General features: G+C 37.2%; 1 protein-coding gene across 1 annotated transcript in view; it reads left to right on the forward strand.

The window, feature by feature from the left end:
- Positions 1-22209, forward strand: part of Iml1 (GATOR complex protein Iml1) — a 596567-nt gene that overhangs the window by 231751 nt on the left and 342607 nt on the right. The window contains 1 exon segment of the mRNA XM_067107292.1: positions 8423-8575. Within this exon segment, the coding sequence (XP_066963393.1) occupies positions 8423-8575 (153 nt within the window).

A 22209-nucleotide genomic window follows, 5' to 3' on the forward strand; every position in this document is an offset into this window, starting at 1 on the left:
GATTTCTCTTTTACATAGAGTGGTTCATGATGGTAAGTTTCTGTTTCCTAATACAGTATTAGCAGTTATGACTTGGACCATCTACGGATGGTCTTTTGTTTGTCAATTTTTCATACGTTGTATTGTAACAGATCTTTCACATTCACAGTTGATCCCTGATCACCTTTTATTGCTGAGAGCAACCAGATTCGCTGAACAGCAGCGCCAATATGCAGTAAATATGCCTCACTGTCAAACTTCTCATTTCCAGAGGTCCTTTATTCCTCACACTGTTGGACTGTGGAAGTCTCCCTAAGGATGTTGTGCAATTGGAACTTCATAAGTTCAAGCGAATATGCAATGCATTGCTACCCTAGTACAGTTCAACTTGAATTTTAATAATCTAGTTACTTTTTTATCTATTTATTTTTTGAATTTTTCCTGTTTTAAGTGGTCTTATCTTTTTGTATTTCCCATTACCTCTTGTTCTTTCTAATGAACACCATATTCTTTGGAAGCTTGAATTTTAAGTCATTGGCCCCTGTGGGCTTGTTCCATATGAATAGGGTTCATCTTCTGAATAGTAATAATAATAATAATAATAATAATGATAATAATAATAATAATAATAATAATAATAATAATAATAATAATAATAATAATAATAATAATAATAATAATAATATTAGCAAGACTTGTAATCAAACAAATTCATGTTATGTTTATGTGGAACTCTTGAAGAATTTAATGGTAACAATGTGCAAAATATTTTCAGGTTTTGAAGATTAAATTTTTTATATTGTAGTCGCTTGTTTCATCTTCAAGGAGTTACCCCTCCATGGTGTGCCAGCACTCCATGGTGACTAGACTAGTGCTGTATCAAAGAAATATCTTTTAGCCTGATCTTGTAGCTGGGTATTGTGTCGAAATGAAAACACTATGACTTGTGATAGAGTATAATGGACTCAAAGATAAGAGGTCATTTTCCCTTATCTTCAGCGAAGCTGAGCCCAGTTTTCCAACGTCAAAACCTGTAAGAAGTGACTTATTGTTCATGCGCATCTGCCATCTGGTTTTCGACTAGGCAGGTAAAAGACCAGGAGCCATTATCCTCTTCTAGCCAGTGAAGTGCATACAGCAAGTTAGTGCTCCTCACAAAATTGCTTCAATTCTCAATTTTTTCATCAGCGAGGATCATGGAAACATCTGAACTTGAAAGTTAAGTGCTCATTTTTAAGCTCCAGTTAAAAATTGTAAGTATAAACTGTGGAACAGGTGTTAATTTGTGTATGCAACCCAGAGTCTGGCCTTTATTTTGCAAGCACATGGACGGTTTTTTCTCACAATTTGTGTTCACGATTTCTGTTGCTATACAGTGTGTAAAAAATGCAAAATTTGAAGAATTGGTCATTCTATTTAGTAGTTTTAACTTAAGAAATGTTCGACAATTTATTATTAATTTAGATAATCCTTTCAGATAACAATGTCTACAACAGCTAGGCAGTAGCCTACATGAGAACAAATTCAGTGAGAATAATTTAGAGTATACTGTAGTAGATGTCTGTAGCCTATAACTTAGGATTACATATCCTAAAGGTGATTTAAATAACCTGGATTAGGTAGTAACCTAAATTAACCCTCTCGCGCTTACAGGGGTTCCTATAGCGCTACCCGGTACACGACTTACGCCGTGGAGGGAAAAGTGGGGCTCACGCGGAAAAGTTTCTTTGTAAAAATCGATACGTCCAAACTATAACTGATATACTCTTCTGGTTTGTTTTATGATGTCGGCAAATGATTGAATATTTTCCTAAAGCAATCAGAAGATCTTTGCAAGGCTTAGAAATAATAAAAAAGATGTGATGAATATGAAATTTTTAAGGAAAATCATAGATTTTTTTTTTTAAATAATCATGAAAAATATAATAATTAGATTTGGGGAGTTTATTTTATACATAAATTGTGTGGAAAAGTTTGAAATTTAACGTGGAATCAATCATTTTGCTATAAATGTATTTGCTAATTAGCTGTTACTGATTAAAAAATGCTAATTTTTTACGGAGTGCAATTTTCAGATTTTCCAACCTACTTATGTTGACGTTTCTTATCGTACCTAAGTAAGGAATAAAGATAGAAAAAAAAATAAGGGTAACATTAGAAAGCTGAATAAATTTCCTATAAAATGCACAAAAGAAAGATATATGTATTGTTAGAATAAAATTGAGCAATTGTCATTATGTTACAGACAATATTTTTTTTTTCCCAAGAAATATACGGCAACGATTATTATATGGAAACGTTGGTATTTTTACATTTTGCTGTTCAGCACGATAAAGTACAAAGAATGGCTGTTCGAATGATGTACAATACATGCACATTGAAGTTATTTACAGATGCACAAACAGGCATACAATATGATAATGCTAGCCGTCCTTCGGGTGGCACAAGCAAAGAAATGGCATCTGTCTGCAATTCACCTCACAGGGTCTCTCAATGTAATAGCACACTCTCTATCAAGGAAAATGACTGCCTCAGCAGAGTGGATGTTGGACAACCACTCTTTTCAAACAATAGCCAACATGCTTTCACAACCGGATGTGGACCTGTTCACTACACACGAGAATCACAAGCTCCCAGTATATGTGTCTCCGAACTTGGACAATCAATCAGCAGCAAGAGATGCCTTCCTGCAAGACTGGAACAAGTGGAGGATGATGTATCTTTTTCTCCATTGTCCCAGATTTCAAAGGTTTAGAGCAAACTCCTAACCTTCAGAGGAATAGCTTACTTAATAGTCCCAAATTGGCCAAACAGGCATTGGTTCCTATTACTTCAACAACAGGCGAAAAGATCAATTCCACTATCGTCCGCTGTTCTGTCCCAGAAAGTAGTAGGGAAAGTCGTTTACGCATCCTCCTCTCTGAGACAAGACCTTCACATATGGATTTTTTTAAATATTAGGTATCTACTGTGAAAACTACTCACCCAACATTGCAAAAATTTGGACATTGTCTATCCGGCAATACCAGTCCATATGGAAGATATGGTTAGATTATATCCATACTGAGAGCCCAGTTAAGATTTCTATAGAAGCACTTTTAAATTTTCTTATACAGTATACCCTTTTGAAGACAAACGTCTTGCGGTTACAACAATCATGGCATACAAGGCAGCATTAATGGAACCTTTGCTTTATGGATTTGGGAGTGACTCCAGCATAGTTGTCACTTCCTTGCTGCTGTCTTTTGCTTTACAAATACTCGCTCCCGAAAGACTTCCAATTACTTGGTCCCTGAACTAGGTACTTAGACTTCTATCTAACCCTCAATTCAGCGGACCCAATACAACCATAACTCACATGCTACAAAAGGCAATCTTCCTGATTGCATTAGCATCAGGAGCCTGTATTAGTGAACTGGGCTCCCTTAGATGGGGATGATACTTCACTCAAACTGCTGATAATCAATTATTATTGTCCCCTGGCCCATCATTCCTTTAAGAAGGAAATCTCTTATTCTTTTATGAAATTCAATGTAACAGACAAAACATTATGCCCAGTTCAAGCACTCAAGCACTAGAGGTCATGGCAAACATCCCAGAAATTCCTATTTTCCTACATCCTAGCACAAATAAACCACTGGCCGGGTATGATGACTATTGCTAGGGAAGGTGTGGCAAGACTGCAACCATACCCATCATACTTAAGTAAGTGACTATAGAAGTTCACCCTAAAAACACAAGTTCTTGTTTAGTTTCTTGTTTCTTGTTATAAAACCCAAAAGGTTTTCAGAATAAGGAATGGGGTTTGAAACTTGTGGCTTGACTTCTGACAAGAAATGTTTTTATTTTTTTTTTTCTTTGGGTTGTTGGGATTAAAATTTTGAGAGCTTAAGCTTTCTGACACTTGTCAATTTCTCTGTAAAGCTTCTTGAGGAGAAAACACGCAACTACACTATCAAAAAACAGGTTTTGATGTAGGAAAGACCTGTTTTTGGTAGTTGCTGTTGAGTCCTCAAAACCCTCCCACTCCCCTGACAAAAAGGCATGGGATTTGGGCAAGGAATCATCCTACGTTGACTAGCAGAGAGTAATGGCTCCTGGTCTTTTAACTTCCTGGTCGAAAACAAGATTGCGGACGCGCAATGCTCAATAGTCACTTCTTGCAGGTTTTGACGTTGGAAAACTGGGTTCAGATTCTCTGAAGATAAGGGAAAATGCCCTCTTATCTTTGAGTCCGTTATACTCTATCACGCATCATAGTGTTTTCATTATGACACAATACCCTGCTACAAGACCAGGCTAAAAGATATTTCTTTGATATTAGTCTAGTCACCATGGGGTGCTGGCACACCATGGAGGGGTAACTCCTTGAGGACTCAACAGCAACTACCAAAAACAGGTTTTTCCTACGTGAAAACCTTTTTTTCTTATTTGTTATATTTGTTGTTTTGACTTTAATCTTTTTTCTGTTTTTATTTTGCTCTAATTGGAATGCCATGTTTGTGCGGCATTTTTAAAAAGTGTAACCGTATAGTGAAATGTTATTCCATATTTATCTCTCTGTGGTTAAAATGAACTGCTTCATCAACATACATCTAATTTAGAAATCCTAAAAAGGTGCATCACATGAACCCCCATCTATTTGCACATGTGGAGACTATGATAGCCAAGAAAACTGCAGGTGAAACACAGCTGGGCTGTTATACCTCATATGTTACTTGGTAATCTGTTGAAGTTTATCAGTTCACCAGTATGTCAACTAAAGAAAAGCTTATTAAATATTAAAATCAGTGAACTTGAAAAACAACAAACAATATATTTTTCAAATAGATGAACTAAAAAAATTACAATAATCAAAATGCACACCAACCAAAACAAAGCCTTCAACTCGTGAAAGTGGTTCAACCTTAGTTTTTTATTTTTTATTTTTTTCAAAATTTTGACAGCCAAAATCAGGGTACATCTTTGAGGGTGGAACATCTTCAGTGTTATGGTAATTTTTTTTCTTAACTAAAGATTAGGTTTGTGCTACAACAAGCCCAGTGCTTATAACTCAGAGAATAACTAAAGTGGGAAGGAAACAAGCTACTAAAATCCAAGAATTGGCTTGATGCTTGAAGGACCTTTGTGAGAGCTATTTAAATTAAGAAAGGTAATAGAACCCATGGCTACAAGAAACAGGAAATCATATTCAAGAAAACTGTAACTTTAGTATAATCCGAGACTCGAGGGGACAACTGTTTCAGCAAAGGGCATCCTCACCAGTAAATGGCATGGGAGTGTGGACTCTGTGTAGTGACCATATCAAAAACTTGTTTAAATGGAAGTTGACAATGATGAAGATGGCAAATTTCACACATCTCATTGCTACTTTAGGGTCTAAATAAAATGAGGTTAATTACTTGAGTGCTTTTACTCTGAGAAAATTCTTGCCTGCTCACCTTGTTAAAAGGTTGGGGTAGAGATAACTCAGATTCTGTAGGTAAGTACCTCTACTTTAGTAGATCTCATTTTACAAAGTGCTGCCCCAGAGCTAACTGAGCCACAGCATATCCATAAATTTTAACAAGAATATGCCAACAGGATCTGGTTTTCCCATGTGGTTGCCCATCTCTGTACTGACCAGCCCTAATGTTACTCAATTTTCTGATTTTACAACTAGCATTGTTTCAGCACAGGATGTCCATTTACTTGCCACTTGTTTTCTGACGAGCTCTGATGAATGGCATTTATATCCAAGTCTCTTGGGAGATTTAGGGATTTGTTGGATATGGTCAAGTCATGCTGAATAGGCACTGAATAAGAATCTCAACATCCTGAGCAAGGACTGCAATAAAAGGATGTTAAAAGGAGCTGTAGCCTGATCTAGATTATCCTGTCTTCTCTTCCCCAGGGCCAGTGATACTGTGTGCTGAATTGAGACTTGCACAGATGACTATGCTCCCAAAATATTCAATGTTTCCTCAATGGCCCTAGTGTCCAGCTTTTTCGTGAGGTCTTTTACTATCTCTTGGGAAAATAAATGGGTCTAAAAGTCTTCTAAGCACAGATTTCTGATGCCTGAAACAAAAACCAGATTCACACTCTCCTTCACCACCACTTCCATCTTAATCTTAGTTGTGCTTGCCAGCATGCAAAGAATCCTGTGCAGGGAAGGAACTAAGGGGTCTTCCAAATAAAGCTGCCAAATGCTTACCACTTGACTACTATGACCACATTGACCTCATATGAATGGTGACATTAACTTGGAAGTAGCTTTAGTTCACCTGTCAGAGGATAGGAGCAGGAGATTTTTGCCCTTAACCCAGCAGTTTTGTGTCAGACCTAATCTCCTGGCCTAGTCACTGTAATCCTTGATCAGGCCTCTAGAGTCCTGACAGAGTTAGTCCCCCATAGTTGCTTCAGGTTTGGTTGCCCTAGATACAGTTAGGGAGAACCCTGGTGGAGTGTCGTCACTAAACAGCCACACAGTCATAGCCTTGGATGGTTTCTTGGAAGGTCTTGAGTAGTAGTAGCATGATCATTGACTTCTAGTTGGAACACAGCTGGATTGTATTTTCCCAGAGACTGATGTTCATGGACATGTTCATCCAATATTGGTAGCACACCTACTTGACCACCTGGTGACAGTAAGTATGATGTCGCTGGACAGAAGGTAACACTTCAGCTTTCATGTATTGAAGTCAGTATTCTTTTGTGTCCAGGAATACACAGTGTAGTGCTAGACAGTCTCAGCTTAGGGGAGTATGTCCATCAGTCAGAATAGCAATGCTTCCAGGGATGTGCAAGACATCTTGGTTTCACTGGGGCATGCTATTGGTGGATTTGCTTGCAGTGAACTTGAACTGCAGGCTGTGGACCAAGGAGCTTGGATGATTAGATGAGATGATGCCATCTAGGGATAACCTCACAGGTATGTTTTTCATCCTTTTAATTTATCAGGCAAGTCCTAGAGAAGCTTGTAGTTTCCAGGAATGTAAGGATGGCACATGACTTCTCTTTGGCCACAGCATGATTGGACAGTCTTTGGCAGCTTCCAGCCTGGGAGAAGTTGCTTAGGCAGCCACACTTCCTCAGATACCACAGCAACCTCTAAGCAGTTTCATAGTTGGAGGTTGATCAGCATGGGTCAAGTTGGAGGTTTCACATTAGACAGCCAAGGGTCTTGCAGAGCTTCATCCAATAGCCTCTACTAGGCCAAGTGAAGTTGAGTCTAGTTAGTGTAATGTTTTGTAATAGGAGTTGATCTAGATTACCCTGCTGATCTGGGGAACGGAAATTTTCTTCACTTTCTTTGCCAGGGAAAGTTATCAGCATCTATCATTGAGAGCTATAGGGGTGCCCTCTCCCACTCCTTAAGTTTCATGATCTAGATTTGGGGTCTTCAGTAAAACAAAAGAGGATCATCCAGCAGTTTTTCTCCCCATTTCCATCTTTGAAACAGGTCAGTGATATTAACACTATCTCTGGGAGGATTATGCATTCTAGAGGTTTTATGTCAGAGAATTGTCATTTTTACCTGACTTTTTAGTGAAAACCCAAAACAAGGCAGCCAGGACTGTTCCGCAGTACCCTTCATCACTCCATCTCTTGCATGATCCCTGAGTAATGAGGAGGATCTTCTACTGTTCCAGTGAGAGCCAGTTTTTGCTGCCTAAGGAGAACCAAGAAGACTAGAAATGATGTCTAGAGGTTGTTTATATTCGCTGGACATTGTAAGAAGCCGGTCACAAGGAATACAATCTCTTACAAGCTATGGCAGGTCATCTTTAAAGCTTATAGATAGCAAAGTTGTGTAGTTAATGGCTCTGATCCACAAAATTACAGAACACTGCTGTGATGGAGTGGCAAGACTTAAAAGAAGCAGAATGTTTTTAATAGCTTAGGGATACAGTGGATAGTGAAGCGGTGATTGAGAGACAGTAAGAAACATTTTAACTTGGATGAAATGGAAAGAGATAACTAGACTACTGGTAAGTCAAAATTTCCATTAGTAAAAGCAAAGGACTGGAGGGATAAGTCCAGCAGCTAAAAAATAGACATATCTCAAAGATAGAAATGGTTTTCCTTATGATGAGAAGCGACGAGGAGCTGGTTAGGGTAAAGCAGTAGAAAAGCCGTCAACCAGATGGGAATTCAGGTACAAAGTGCATTGGGCCAAGTAGGGAGGAAAAAGCTCACATCATATCTAACCTGGGAAGGAAAAAATCAAAATAGAAATGTTTATGATGATGAGTATTATATTTGTCATATATAATGCTTGATTTTTATTTGTTTTGAATTAAGAAATGAAGAGTACTTTGGCATTTTGTTGGTTAAGTAATTTCCAGTTTTTTATGTGGTTGATTAAATTTGAAATTATTCCTGTTTTTCTTGTACTTTATATTGAATTTTGTATGATAATATTGAAGTTATGCAGGAAATAATGGTGTATATTTTTCAGCATCTCTTCGCTACACTACACCTCAAAAATCAGGCATGGGAGGTACACTTACACGAGTGCCAGTTGCAGTAGCACCTGTCAAGGATAAGAGCCATGCTACACTTCTCTGGGGGGCAACTGGGGAGCAAGAGTGGACTGCTGCTCTCACTACAGGTAAGTAAATTTTGAGATTGCATTAAACAGCATTCACCTAAGTGCATTTATGCATTGATTGTATATTTGATTATACAGTAGTAATTTTCTTTTGGGTATAGCTTAGGTTTTTGGTCTTTGTAAAATTTTTTCTGTTTTTTAATCACTGCATTGTCAGCATCCTCCTTAATTTTGTAGAAGTTCTGCAATTTTATAAGATGAAAGAATGTTGTTGAGTCCTTAAAGAATAATTCTGTTAGAGCACAGGAGTAAAATAATTTTGTGAATGCTGATCACATTAAGCCTGCTTTTATGTATAGAAAAAATAGAGGAAGATATTTATTGCTGATATAGAATGAAAAATTATTACAGCTGAATATAGAATTTAGTTACAGTTTAGATATATGTACATGATGGTGTGTCATACTATTCTAGTCCTATACATGGAACTGATGCTGGTGAATTGACATAAAGAAAAGATTATCTTTTGTCTTGACATGAACTAAATTCCAGAAGAGGTGTGGATACTTAAAAGAAGGTCATATTTTATGTTTATGGGGCAATGGTCTTTTTAAAAAATTTCAATCAGGTGTCCATTCTCTGTTATGAGGCAAGAAATTTTTGTTTTGAAAAAAGACTGATGTCAGATTGTAGCTTACTTTAAAGGTTCCTAGGAGTGTCCATTTGTCAACAAGCTGTGTTGCTTTTTAATTTCTTCCATTCATATTTGTAGATGTCTAGTTTCCTTAACTCTTACAGGCCTATATATACATTAACAAAACCTCATGAACAGGCAAACTTTAAGGTCTGCCTATTTAAAAAAAAAAAATCAATGGAAAGAGGAAGATATGCAAATGCTTATGGCATAAAAATTTCAAACATTTTCTATACCCTCCACAGGAAATTGAAAGTTAATAGTGTACATGTTCTTTCTAATATTTTTTGTACTTTATTTTGAAAAATTACGATTACAGCTCACATCATATCATAAAAGATAAGAACTGAAACCAGCAACAATCCCAGAGTAGATTTATTTACTAACAAGTACTATGTGCAAGATGTACAGGGATGGGGAGATGTGGTACCTTTTGGCGAGTTATACATGTTCTTTCTAATAGTTTTTTATGCCTTATTTTGCAAAATTACAGTTACAGATCACATAATATTGTAAAAGATACCAACTAAAACCAACAACAGTCCTTGAGTATATTTATGGGCAAATATATACAAGATATGCTGGGACATGAAATCTCAGGGGAAACTACAGGCAGTCCCCAGTTTAGACGGGGGTTCCGTTTTTACGCCGCGTCATAAACCGAAAATCGTTGTGAACCGAAAAATCGTCAAAAATTGTCAAAAATCCTAAAAAAACCTTACTTTTAATGCTTTGGGTGTATTGAAAATGATGTAAACTGCATTTTTATTGAGTTTTTCCTCAAAAAAACCTCGAAATTTTTATTATTCTGCCGTTTTGGAGCCATATTTCCTCCGTCGTAACCTCGGAACGTCGTAAGCCGGACCCGTCGTAAACCGGAGACTGCCTGCATTATTCCTAGTGTCACTGGGCCTAAGTTAGAGCGTTGCGTAAGAGTTGCCATATAAATATGTATGGCCTATTCAAGTGATCTGAATGTTTTCCCTCAAAATTTGTTCAAATATTGTGGCTCAAAATAATGATTATCACATGATGTGCTCTGGTAGTCCTCTTAAGACATTATTGCACATCAAAGGATGCATGCCGTTAGGAAAGGATTAACTGTACTGTGTTTCAGTAAGATTAAGTTATTTGGATAGAGTTTGTGAGAATCTAAAATGTGATCTGTTGAGCTCTTTAAACTGCTCAATAATAAAAATACAGTAATTGGTTTTCGCTGAGCATCTCTGAGGGATATGAATCAATTCAGATGTAATTGATGCTTATTTAACTGTTGTTAGTAATACTGTTTTTATTATTATTATTATTATTATTATTATTATTATTATTATTATTATTATTATTAATAGTAATTTTTTATTATTACCTTGCTTTCCATGTTTTATTTTTAATTATTTTCATGCTTTCTCCCCCCTTTTTTTTCTTCAACTTTTAACTTTTTTCTCCTCACTATCATTGAAAATCATTATAACAGAGGCACACTATATTTTTCTGTTTAATATGTCTGAATACTGTAGTGAGCCTTTAGTAATGTTTAATTTAGTCAGCCTCAATAGATGAGTTTAGCTTTTATGGTGTTATTGTAAAATAAATCTTTTGTCTTAATATATGTTTTAGTTATTATATCTAAGCACTGAAAAATACCAAACCAGAGAAGAGGTACTACAACATGATCCTAAGAATGAGAAATACTGTGTTGTATTTAGTAAAGTACAGTACAGTGTACCGTGTTTTATCAAAAATATCACATCACAGGCTATGAAAATTGTATCTTTGGAGTAAAACACTTTATTAGAACATCATGTTGTTAGAAAGAAGTAGACCCTCTCTTAAACATGTTCTGTTAAATAGTATGGCTACATCGTTTAGGTTAATTATGTAACACAACAAACATTTTAAGTAAAATGTAAACAATGCAGGTTGACAAATAAATTCTATTGTTTTTACATGCTGACCATTGCTGTACAAATTGTTGCTTCACTTTAAAGTATGTTAACTGCATTACTAGATTTATATAATGAAAAATGTTCTTATTTGCCAAATGGTGGAAGAGACCGCCTTGGTAGGGTTTACCACCAAATTTCTTACCTGTTTCCATCAGTATGGATCTTCATTCCAAGATGATGTCTGTACTTAATATCCTTAGACAGTTTAACAAATTAGCTGCTTAGGCAGGGAGATAATTACAAGGATATCAACTCATCCAGTTTGGAACATGCTGCTAAGTAAAACATTACTTTACCAAGATCCGTCATGTTAACAACCCACATTTAGGGTGTATTATTATTCAGAGTGGGTTGTGTCAAAATTTCTAGTTTATGCACCTAATCTAAGAACTAGCAGATTAGTTGGTTAAACAAGTCCTTGCTGACTGTTCAGGGATGATGATAAAGTTTCTGAGTTAATATTTATTAATGCACCGTGCAGTAAGGAAGATAGTATTCAAGAGGATGAGAGAAGAGAGGAATTATAGTAGCCAGTCTTCTAGCAGAAGGGAAGGGTAGCCTGTTCTGATTTTTTAGTGTTTTCTTGGTCGTTCCAAGAAATGGGCATTCCACTTGGCGAGTGTTAAGTTCCGTCGGATGTGAAGCAGGTTGGCAGTCACTTAAAAGGAGGGTCTGTCCAGCATCCACTCATTCAGAGCCACTGCCTACCTCAAGAGGGAGTTTGCTGTCATGTTGAGCAACCTCTTGAGATGGATTGCTAACAAGTGCCACTTCCTAGCCTAAGCCATCTGTAGGACAGATGACATGACTGTATTGAGAGGAGCTGAGCGGGAGCAAAGCCCCTAATGCATGTCATTGCTGTCATGTTATCCTGAGAGACAGGAAGATGACCATCAGATCCAGGAAATTGATGTAACATTTCCTTAGAACAGATGACCATCTCACAACTACCTGACAATCCTTTGAATGGCCTCCTCACATGTCATCAAGGAGACATTTGTGTATCACTACCTGTTTGATGAAAGCACCCTTCCAGGCCCATTGATGGAGTATCATCCCAACCACATGTTTTTGAAGATGGAAACATTCACAAAACCTTTTCAGGCATGTGAGAGGCAGACTCTGATCGTGTCCTTGAGTTGCAATTTGAGGATTAGGTCTACCAGAGACTTGAACTGCAGTAGGCCCTGGGTCTGTTCCAATTGCTGTGGGAATATCATGGATCAGATCTTTCCTTATTTTGGCCTGAGCCTACCTAGGAAGGGACAGCCAGCCATGAAGCATATCCTAACAAAGTCCCAGCCACACAAAATTTCTGTTTTGTTTGAGGGAGGACTTGTCCCAGTTGATCATGAGCCTGTTGTCTAAAGTCTGTTGCTTACCAATTGTAGGTTTTGTAAATACTTCTCTCTAATGGTCCCCCAAACTGGCCAGTCGCCGAGGTAAGCCACCAGTTGAACTCCATCATGTTCAGCTTTGACAGGCTGAGGATCATTCTCCATTCAGAGTGATGAATGGACATGTCTTTTTTTTCTATGGCTCCCTTTAGGAGAGCCTTTTGTGCACATTTCTCTAAGTAGAGGTCTGGTTGTTGGAAAAAGCCCCTTTGAATTGTGGGAGGGACACAGCTATTGACACCTTAACCTGTTGGAGATGATGCAGTGCAGTGCCCCCAAGGGGAAGACTTTCAGTGCATTTGGTGCTGCACAAGATGATCCTCAGTTTACAAAGTCCTGTTGGGTTCCATCTTTTCTCTTGACCTTAATGACAATCCAGGAGTTGCTTTCCCTTTCCCTTTCTCTTGATTGGGCCCCTCTCTGTCTGTACAAAAGGGAAGCTGTTATATTTATAACTTCTGTTGTCCCTCTCTGTTGTTTGTAAGAATCTCTAGGGACACTGGAGGCCTGTATGACTCTGGGTTGTATTGGGGCTCCTTAGGTATTGGGGCTTTGGACTCTTGGAAACATTGTTTCTTGGGTCCCAATTTACCCAGCAGAGCAGGTAGAGTACAATTTCTTTTAGCAGGCTTGCTTTTGAGTTCCGCCACAATGGACTCCATGAGGAGATCATACCAATGCTTCTCTTTGGGCCCTAAGACATCATTCTACAAAGTCATAGGCACTTCCCATGGGGAATGCCTAAGTATCTTTGCAGCAGCAGCCAGAACAGTCTCAGAAGACTGCAGGAACTCCCTCAGAGTCACTACTAGGTAGAGGTTAGAAAAACAGGAGATAGAGCCTCACATAGAACTCAAAAGTGGCTGTCCTTTCTGAGATTTGGCCATAGAGGCACCAAACTGCTGCATAGCCAAGCCTAGTGAGAACTTTTCTCATTTAAAAGAAAGAATGAGTGTTCTCCTTAAGCAAAATCTGTATTTCAACTGAAAGATGGATAAAGACCCATTCCATATTGGGGAAGGTGGCTTTGTCCCATATTTCCACATTCCACCTCAATTATTGTACATTAATTGAGGTATTTGCTATTCAGCAAATCTAGGATTGACAGTCATCTTCCCCTCCTGGGGAGGTAGAAAGCAAGCTGGTTGAGGTGTTAAGACCAGTCAGCGCTACTTCTTGGAAATGAAGTCTGATTGTAATGAGGATCTAAGAGACCAAGTCAACTTTTTCTTGGCCATAGACTTCTGTGCTAGCATTCTCTGAGGACCTAATGAGAGTACCCATTTTTGTGTGGGTGGCCTTCAAGGACTTGTTAGTCTCTCTTCTGAGGGCTGCAAATGTCTTAGTAACAATCTCCAATTCCTGAAAGGAATTTTCAATAATGTCTTGAATATAGTAACACTCTATCAAGATTTCCATGATATTTTGCAGAATCTCCTTATGGATCTCCTTGAACTCCAACCTGGCACAAACCAGAATCTCTTTAGGATCCTCTGTCTGGATGGGTTGGGCCACGGCAGCCAAATCAGTGCTACCTGACAGATGGGGAGTCTAGGGGTAAAGGTCTATCATAGGAGGAACGGGAATGTTATAGGAAAGAGGGCGTCTCTTTTGGGGTCCTTCTTAACATTTGGTTGTTTTGTGGAAGAGCCTGGATCCCTTCCCAGGAGCTGCTACTCCTCATATGAGGAAAAGGGTAATGCTCATGGGCCTTCTGGGTTCAGTAAGGATAGCTCACTGGAATTTGATGTCTTTTCATGTTTTCCAGATCCTGGAATATGCTCAGGGTGGAGAGGAAACACTCTCATTTGGAGTTCAGCTCCTGCTGAATCCCTGGACCCAAAGGGCTAGACTAAACTGAGACTTATCATGGAGGCTTGCTGTCAGGAGAATGTTGCATACCTTGTAAAAGTCTGGCAACCACCCACATTCATCTTGATGTCTGGCAGGGCTGTGCTTATGATAGTATGTGTTGTCTCCACAGGCAAAAATGTATTTCAGAGTTTGCAGTAGAGCAAGTGACCTGTGGGCCTGTATAACAGCAGGCTTGTAGTGTGGAAAAACATAAAACCATGTGAAATGGTAGGATGAGAGCTGCATATGTCCATTGGATAAGTGGGATGCACAGGGGAGGAAATGGACCAACTTTGTCACAAATAAGTAACTGATGACTGGCTATGAAACAAGCCCATTAAAATGACATAAATCCCTATATAACAAACAATTCTAACATATTGTCAGGGTATTCATAATTCATTGTTGTCATCCATAACACTGTCATTCATTATAATTCATCTTTTTGTTTTGGTATTGTAACTTCATCATTATCAGTTGTAATCATGAGAAACGCAAAGAAAGAATTTTTTGTTGCTGGAGATAAAGAACTTGAAAACTTATAAAAGCATCAGTTGATGCAGAACTCTCCCATTTTTCCAAAATTAAAGTTTCATTTCTAAGGTTTCTAATTTTTGTAAAATATTACAAACAATTTATGCTTAATGTGATCATGCAGGCATGTTTTTTATTTCCTTAATATTTTTTATTAGCTTGCCAGGACAAATGTCTGGAGAGCTACTGTGATAGCCCTTGCACAAGTCAGCAGCTTCAAGGTCTGTTGACAGCATGCTAAAGTTTTTCAGATTTCTAAGTACTTTCAAAGATTAAGAGGTATGGCTATCATATTTTGTTGGTATCCTCTTCATTGGGATTTCTTTCAGATCCTTTCCCTCTCATTTGTCATTGTGACCTTAAGTTAAGGTCCAGGTAATGCATAGAAAACTTCAACTTTTTTATTTTTTAATAATTCAGCCACAAGCCTGGTTGTTGAAGTGGATGTCACTTGGACAACCGTTAGTGACTGTTGCATTTTTATTGCTGGACAGAGTGTAAACCAAAATGCATCTTATTTAAACATACCTTGTTAAGAGTTGTGTCACAGCAGTGTTTTCATCTTCCTCTGTAAGCAGCTTGTGTCAGAAATTTAGCCAAAATTTCATCCGTATGGCGAACCTTGTGCAATCGGCATTAAATTAGGAAATTTTAGGTGTTTTCCTCATATTTTAAGTGTTTTTTCATTCTAGTTGATTAGTAAATACTGATGAAGTATTGTTTAATGGATTTTGAAGAACTGAAGCAACCTAATTAAGAAGAGCTGAATAAAGGCTAACATTAAAATTTGCATAAAAAAAGATACAAACAAGAAATGACATTCCAGTAGGTTATAAAATGTTAAACTCAATGTATTACAGGGCCATCATTTAGTCCAGCCATCTTCATGTAATTCTAGTGCCCCTGTGGTGGGGTGTAAGAATACTACCACCTTTGTTCTGTGTATCGTAAAAAGCAATTAAAAAGATAACTGCTGCCTTGCAGATACACTTTTTAGTAAGTGTAGGCCCACTGCAAATACAAGTGGTTGACAACAAACTTTAGCCAAACCATTGAACTATGCTGGATGTGTTCAAGAATGAGAATAGGGCTAGGGTGTTCCCCATAGGGACATACATCAGGATCCCTCTGCTGGGATTGCCAGTGGACAGGGTGTACCACAGGGTACATGACTGTGCTTAAATAAGTTATTGAAGGAGTTGAAGGTTAGAGTAGGATCTTGGAATGTTGGTACCCTGAAAGGAAAGCTGAGTTGTTGAAAGACTAGGTGTAAGGGATGGTGAACCAGAGAGGTAGGTAGTGTAATAGGTTTAAGCTGTATTACTCTGGGTCACAGATAGGAAGAAACAAAATAGGAGGTACAGTCAGTAGTGAGTGGAAAGAAAAAGTGGTGAAAGTAAAAGGAGTTAGCGGTAGGCTTATAATAATAGTGTTACTAGCAGGGAAAAATATTTATAATATAATTCAGCATACTCACCTCTTAGGTTACCAGAAGCAAGAGAAGGAAATTTAGGGGAAAATGGGAAAAAAACAACTGGAATGGTAAAGGACTGGGATGAAATAATCCAATGAGCAGATATGAATTGTAGTTAGAAAGAATAGGAATGGGTATGAGGAAGTTCATGGAGGCCATGAATTTGGAGTAAGGTATGAAGATGGAGAGTATGGACTAGGAATGGCACTGAGTTTTGAATTGGTCTGTATGAACACCTGCATTGTAAAGGCAGATGATCATTTAGTAAAGTGTGAGAGTATTGGAGTACAGACCCAGATAGATGACCTTATGGTTATGAGGGAACACAGAAGCAGTGCAGTAAGTTGTAAGGTAATTCCTTATGAGGCATGTATGAAACAACATAGGTTGCTAGCAATAAATATCAAGATGAAAAGAAAAAATCCAAGAAGAGGTTGAAGAGATCAAGAATTAAAATATGAGATCTTAAAGGAGAACAGTTTGAATAAAATACTAAGAGGTATGTAAAAGAAAGACATCAATCAGAAATAAGTTCAAGAGAGAAGGAAGTTGGCAGAATAGAAAACATTTAAAAAGAAATGAAAATGTGGTTGAAAGGTGCAGATGAAGCATTTAAGCAAACAGTGACTATGGAGTGTCCCAAGGGGAGAAAAAGTGGTGGTGGAGTAGAGGTACAAGATTCAGGGCTTTCTAGAATTGGAAGGTGAGATGTGCAAGGTGCTGAGGAATGGTATAGAAAAGAAGAAAGAGAAACTAAGAAGATAGTGGGTATAGGTTTGGTCAGTCAGGTCTCATCAAAGATAGAGTAATGACAAATGACTGGGAAGAAAATATGATGATAAATGTATTTAAACATAAAGGAGATAATATGGAATATAGTAATTATAGAGGAATCAGACTAACAGAATATTTGCCTAAGGTTTTGGAAAGAATACTTAATATGAGATTTTGACCAGCTGTGAAGATTTGTGAACAGCAGTGCAATTTTATTAGAGGGAAATGTACAGTTGAGGTGGTCTTTATATAAGTCATTCACAGAAAAAGAGGCTGGAAGTTAATTGGAAGTCCTGCTGGGCATTTATAGACCATGAGAAGGCATTTGTTGGGATACCAAGGGAAGAAGTGTTTCGGGGTTTAAAAAAGAGGAACATGCCAGGAAAGTTAGTTACATTGGTTGAAATGATGTGTACAAGAACAAGAACAACAGTAATGACAGCCTGTGGCAAAACAGAAGTTAGAGTTCATTTACATTAAGAATCGGCACTTGGCCCATTTCTGGTTTTACTGGTTGTGGATGTATTGAGTAAAGGGATTAGAAATGAAAATATATGGAATTGTTATATGCAGATGATCTGGTGATTACAACTGAGGCTGAAAAAGAATTGCAAAGAAGTGTAAGAGAGTAGTAGGAATCTTATGAATGGGGTGGTATGAAGGTAATTTCAGGAAGGCATCAGGTTATGTGTATATACAGGATAGTAAAGGCCTAGATTTCAAACAGGTAGAGAATTTTGAGTATTTAGGATCTACTTTAAGCCAGGAGGGAGGGTGTGAAGCTGAGATTGAAAGCAGGATGAAAGTGGCATGAGGGAAATGGAAGGAGTTGGCAGGGGTAGTGTGTGAAAATAAAGATATATTCTACCATAATCAGACCAGTGATGATATGTGAACATTGATAAGGAAGGAGGAACAGAAGCTGCAACGAGCAGAAATGAGGTGCTGAGGTTAATTTTTAGAATCTTGCTGCATGAGAGGCTGGAAAATGGAGAAATTAGAAGTGTGATAATGATAAAGATTATTAATAAGAGAGTTGTGATTGAGATGGTTTGGGCATGTGGCAAGGGTGAATGAAGAGGAAGGAGTGAAGAAGGGTTGGGGGAAGCTTGTCAGTGGTAGAAGGTTGATAGAAAGGCAAAAGATTTGGTGGAATGATAAAGTTAGAAAGGATATGGAGAAGGGTTTAGTAGATGTCCTCAGAAGTAGTGGAGAATTTATATCAAGGCAACTGATCCCTAGCGGTGGGATTTTGATCATATTTTATTAGGCATTAATTTTAATGGTAAAATATTATGATGTTATTCCAGTTACTTAGGAATTCTAATCATGATTTATAGGTTATTACTCTGAATCAGAATCCTGTTTAGTGTTATTGTTATAGAAAATATTTTCTTGACAAAGATATTGTAGCCTCAGATGAAAATGCTTAAATATATTTATCTATTGTCTAGGGGTGTAATGGATAAGAAAAAGGTTCTGTGCTTTAACATCAGCAACATTTATCCTCACTACTACTTCTCTTTGATTTCCCTATTTTATAACAAAAATACAATGAAGAAGTACCATTAAGTGTAAAGTGTTCAAAGTAACTGATAAAAATTATAATATTGATGACTGCAAAATGTAATTGAATTTTCACGTCAGGGTAACCGAAATGCTTTCTCGAACTGGGTAATGTGTGTTATTCTCTCAGTTACAATTTAACTATGGGTCATTCTGCAAACAGATCCTTTCAGCATTTTAAATTTTCATTGCAATAATTTATGTGTGGTTTTTCATGAGTTTGTGTTGCAGGTTATGTATTTTTAAACAGGTGTTACTTTACTGTTGGCAGTCCTTTTATGTTGCATACAATAAGTGATGTGAGTGTAATTGAAGCCTATTCTAATTTTATTTTCCATGCAAGCTCCAGAGAAGAGGGACATAGTGAAGACAAATATAGGTTAGGCACTTATGGCTCTATCATACCTTTGCAGTGGGCCAATGGCGATGCAATTATGAGATAAGCTAACATGATGAATTTATAATCACATATATATACTTTTATTACATTGGCCTTTTAGAATACCCTTGTTAGCTGTATGAAACGTTTACATTAGTGCTTAAGAATTGCAGAACTATTGTGTCCTTGGGTGTTGCAGGTCATTGCACGCATGTGTGCAGATTTAGTAGTTTTAGTGAAATGCTTGTCTAACAAACTGTCTAGTATAATTGCACTACAAACCCAGTGTTTACTTTTCTTGAGTTTTGGTGTTTGGAGTTCTTGGCAGGAGTTAAAGAGTGTTATACATCATCTTCAAATAATGAATAAATAGTACAATGATGGAATTTTCTTATCACAAGTGCATCCTTTCATATACAGTAGTCTTACAATTTGGAACTCTTGTGTCTGAAAAGTTTAAATATATTTTTGAAGATGTTTGTTATTGTCCTCCTGGTTATAAGTAGATCCCCTGGCTTGATCAATCAGAGTGTGTTGCACAGTAAGGAAGGCAAACACTACATCACAGTTAACAATAATACTTGAACACTGTAAATTATAATGTGTCGAGGACCTGGAAAATATGTTTACTACAATGGTTTGAAAGGACTATTGTACAACATAAAGTTGCCACTAATATACTGTGTACGAAATCATACATTTTGTATAGAAAAAATGTAAATTTTATTTGGGAAAATTTTTGGTGATAAAAAGAATTTCCTTTCAGTCAGTGGTCTGTTTTCCTTTGTCCCTCGAATGTTGCTTGCATATATCTTTATTCTATTATGTTATTGTTATTTGTTGATTAAGTATATTGCCTTCTCTGTTTTATACTCATAAAAAAATCTGGGACTTCATGCTTTCACAGCTTCTGAATACTTATTAGCTTTTGTTTTGCTTTGCTGTTTGGTTTACAAAGGCATCATAGCAGCTTTTGGGTTGACCTCTGTAATAAAATTCTGTGCAGCATCTATAGCATTTGTTTACTTTTTGTTCTTGTATTGTACTTATTTTAATTACTTGTTTCCAAGTGTGAAATTCATTATTGGAAGGCATTAAATTAAATTTGAAATTATTATTACATAACCAATCTCAGTTCATTATGTTTAGATATGTTTTTATTGAAATAATTTACCACTATTGCTGTGATGGTATTTCATTTAGCAGGAACAGAAAGAGCCAGCTTTCAGTCACTGTATGATGTTTGAGGTCAAACCTTCATTTTGCTAGATACTGTATATTTCCTCATACCTGTATATTGACGTACTAACTTGGGTTAGAGAAGAGTAAATACTGTTTTGCATACCTAACAATGAAAAGTTTTAAAATCTAATGAAGTTTTAATTAATTTTTATGATATTGGCCCATTTTCGGTTGGGATTTTCATTTACTTATGGTACAATATATGAAAATATTTTTGGAATTTACAAGACAGTTTTTGGATGGTAACTTTCACAGTAAGTATGGTGTGACATGCAATAGATAAAGCAGAACAGTTTTAAATGAAGGTTCACAGCATTTTTATTAGGGTCAAACATCACATTCTAATATTCATTTGTTTCCCAACAACCCCATTACTGTTAAGTAGCCTGTTAGTGGATTTGTGTTACTTGTTTATGAAAAATCTGAAGGTCAACAAATGCATGTACACACAATCCGGTTTGCCTGTGAGCATGGGTCCTTTGTTTCCTGGGTAAGTGACCCAGCATGCCCGGCTATTTGTATGCTTCATTCGGTCATTTGGCGTCAGTTGTCTGCCCTGTGAAGAAATTGTGCCCTTGTTATCAGCGCAATCTTTTTTGTATTTACATTTGCAAAGGAAGTATGTGCAGTTATTTATCTTGTGAAAATTTCTTACTAAAATGTACAATGTGATGACATAATTTAATGTACTTGCAGTACATTATTAAATTTACAAGTAAAAAGTTTTCTTCTTGTAAAGTGAGAGTGTCACTCTGTTCTTCTCACAGTCACGTGCCTAGAGATGTGAGATGATTGGTTAAGTAAAGTGTAATTGCATGCAATCACAGTTACAGTGATGCAAATTTTTTTGACTGTATGTACAGTTTTTTTTCTGTGTATGTCAGCGTGTTACAGTACAGAAATCTGCATCATTGTAGAAACAAAATGCACTTACTGAGAGACCTTATTTATTGAATCACTTTCTCTCTCTCTCATACATTATTTTTATTGACTTAAGGTACTTAATGCAGTACAGTGTACAGCACATTGCTGTTTTTAATACAGTACAGCATGTTTGTGTGTTTACAGGATATACACACATGGAAGCATCACGTCAGGATGAACTATGCACTTCAGTGTGTTTGTATGCCGCATGTGTGTTTCTCTCTCTCTCTCTCTCTCTCTCTCTCTCTCTCTCTCTCTCTCTCTCTCTCTCTCTCTCTCTCTCTCTCTCTACAGTGTTCATACGTTTAGTTTTCTGTAAAAGAAAACTATTGAGACAGCTTTGTCTGTCCATCTGCACTTTTTCTGTCTGCCCTCAGATCTTAAAAACTACTGAGGCTAGAGGGCTGCAAATTGATATGTTGATAATCCACCCTCTGATCATCAAACATACCAAATTACAGCCTGCTAGTCTCAGTGGGTTTTATTTTATTTAAGATTAAGGTTAGCCATGATCGTGTGTCTGGCACCGCTAGAGGTGCCAGCTGCTGACGCATCTTCACTTGGATGCACCTGGGGAGCAACTGAGCACTGCCTGGTTGTGGCTCAGAGTTTCATACTGCAGGACATCGAGAGTTTCATAGAGCATTATACTCTTTACAGAAAACTCAGTTGCACCAAAGAAAGTTAGACGCAATTTTTACTTGGGTATATTGGCTGGGATTTGTATGCAGTATTTTACGCATACACACACATCTTGTAAGTACAGTACAAGTAAGTGCAGTTATGGACATGCATACATATTGAGAAACAATTGATTTTGTAGATGTATCTCTAAATTCGAATGATAAGTAATTCAGTATTTCAAATCGAATGATGATTATAAAATACTTATTAGGATAGGCTGCAAAGA

The sequence above is a fragment of the Macrobrachium rosenbergii genome, chromosome 8, assembly GCF_040412425.1.
Source record: "Macrobrachium rosenbergii isolate ZJJX-2024 chromosome 8, ASM4041242v1, whole genome shotgun sequence".
NCBI classification, from domain to species: Eukaryota; Metazoa; Arthropoda; class Malacostraca; order Decapoda; family Palaemonidae; genus Macrobrachium; species Macrobrachium rosenbergii.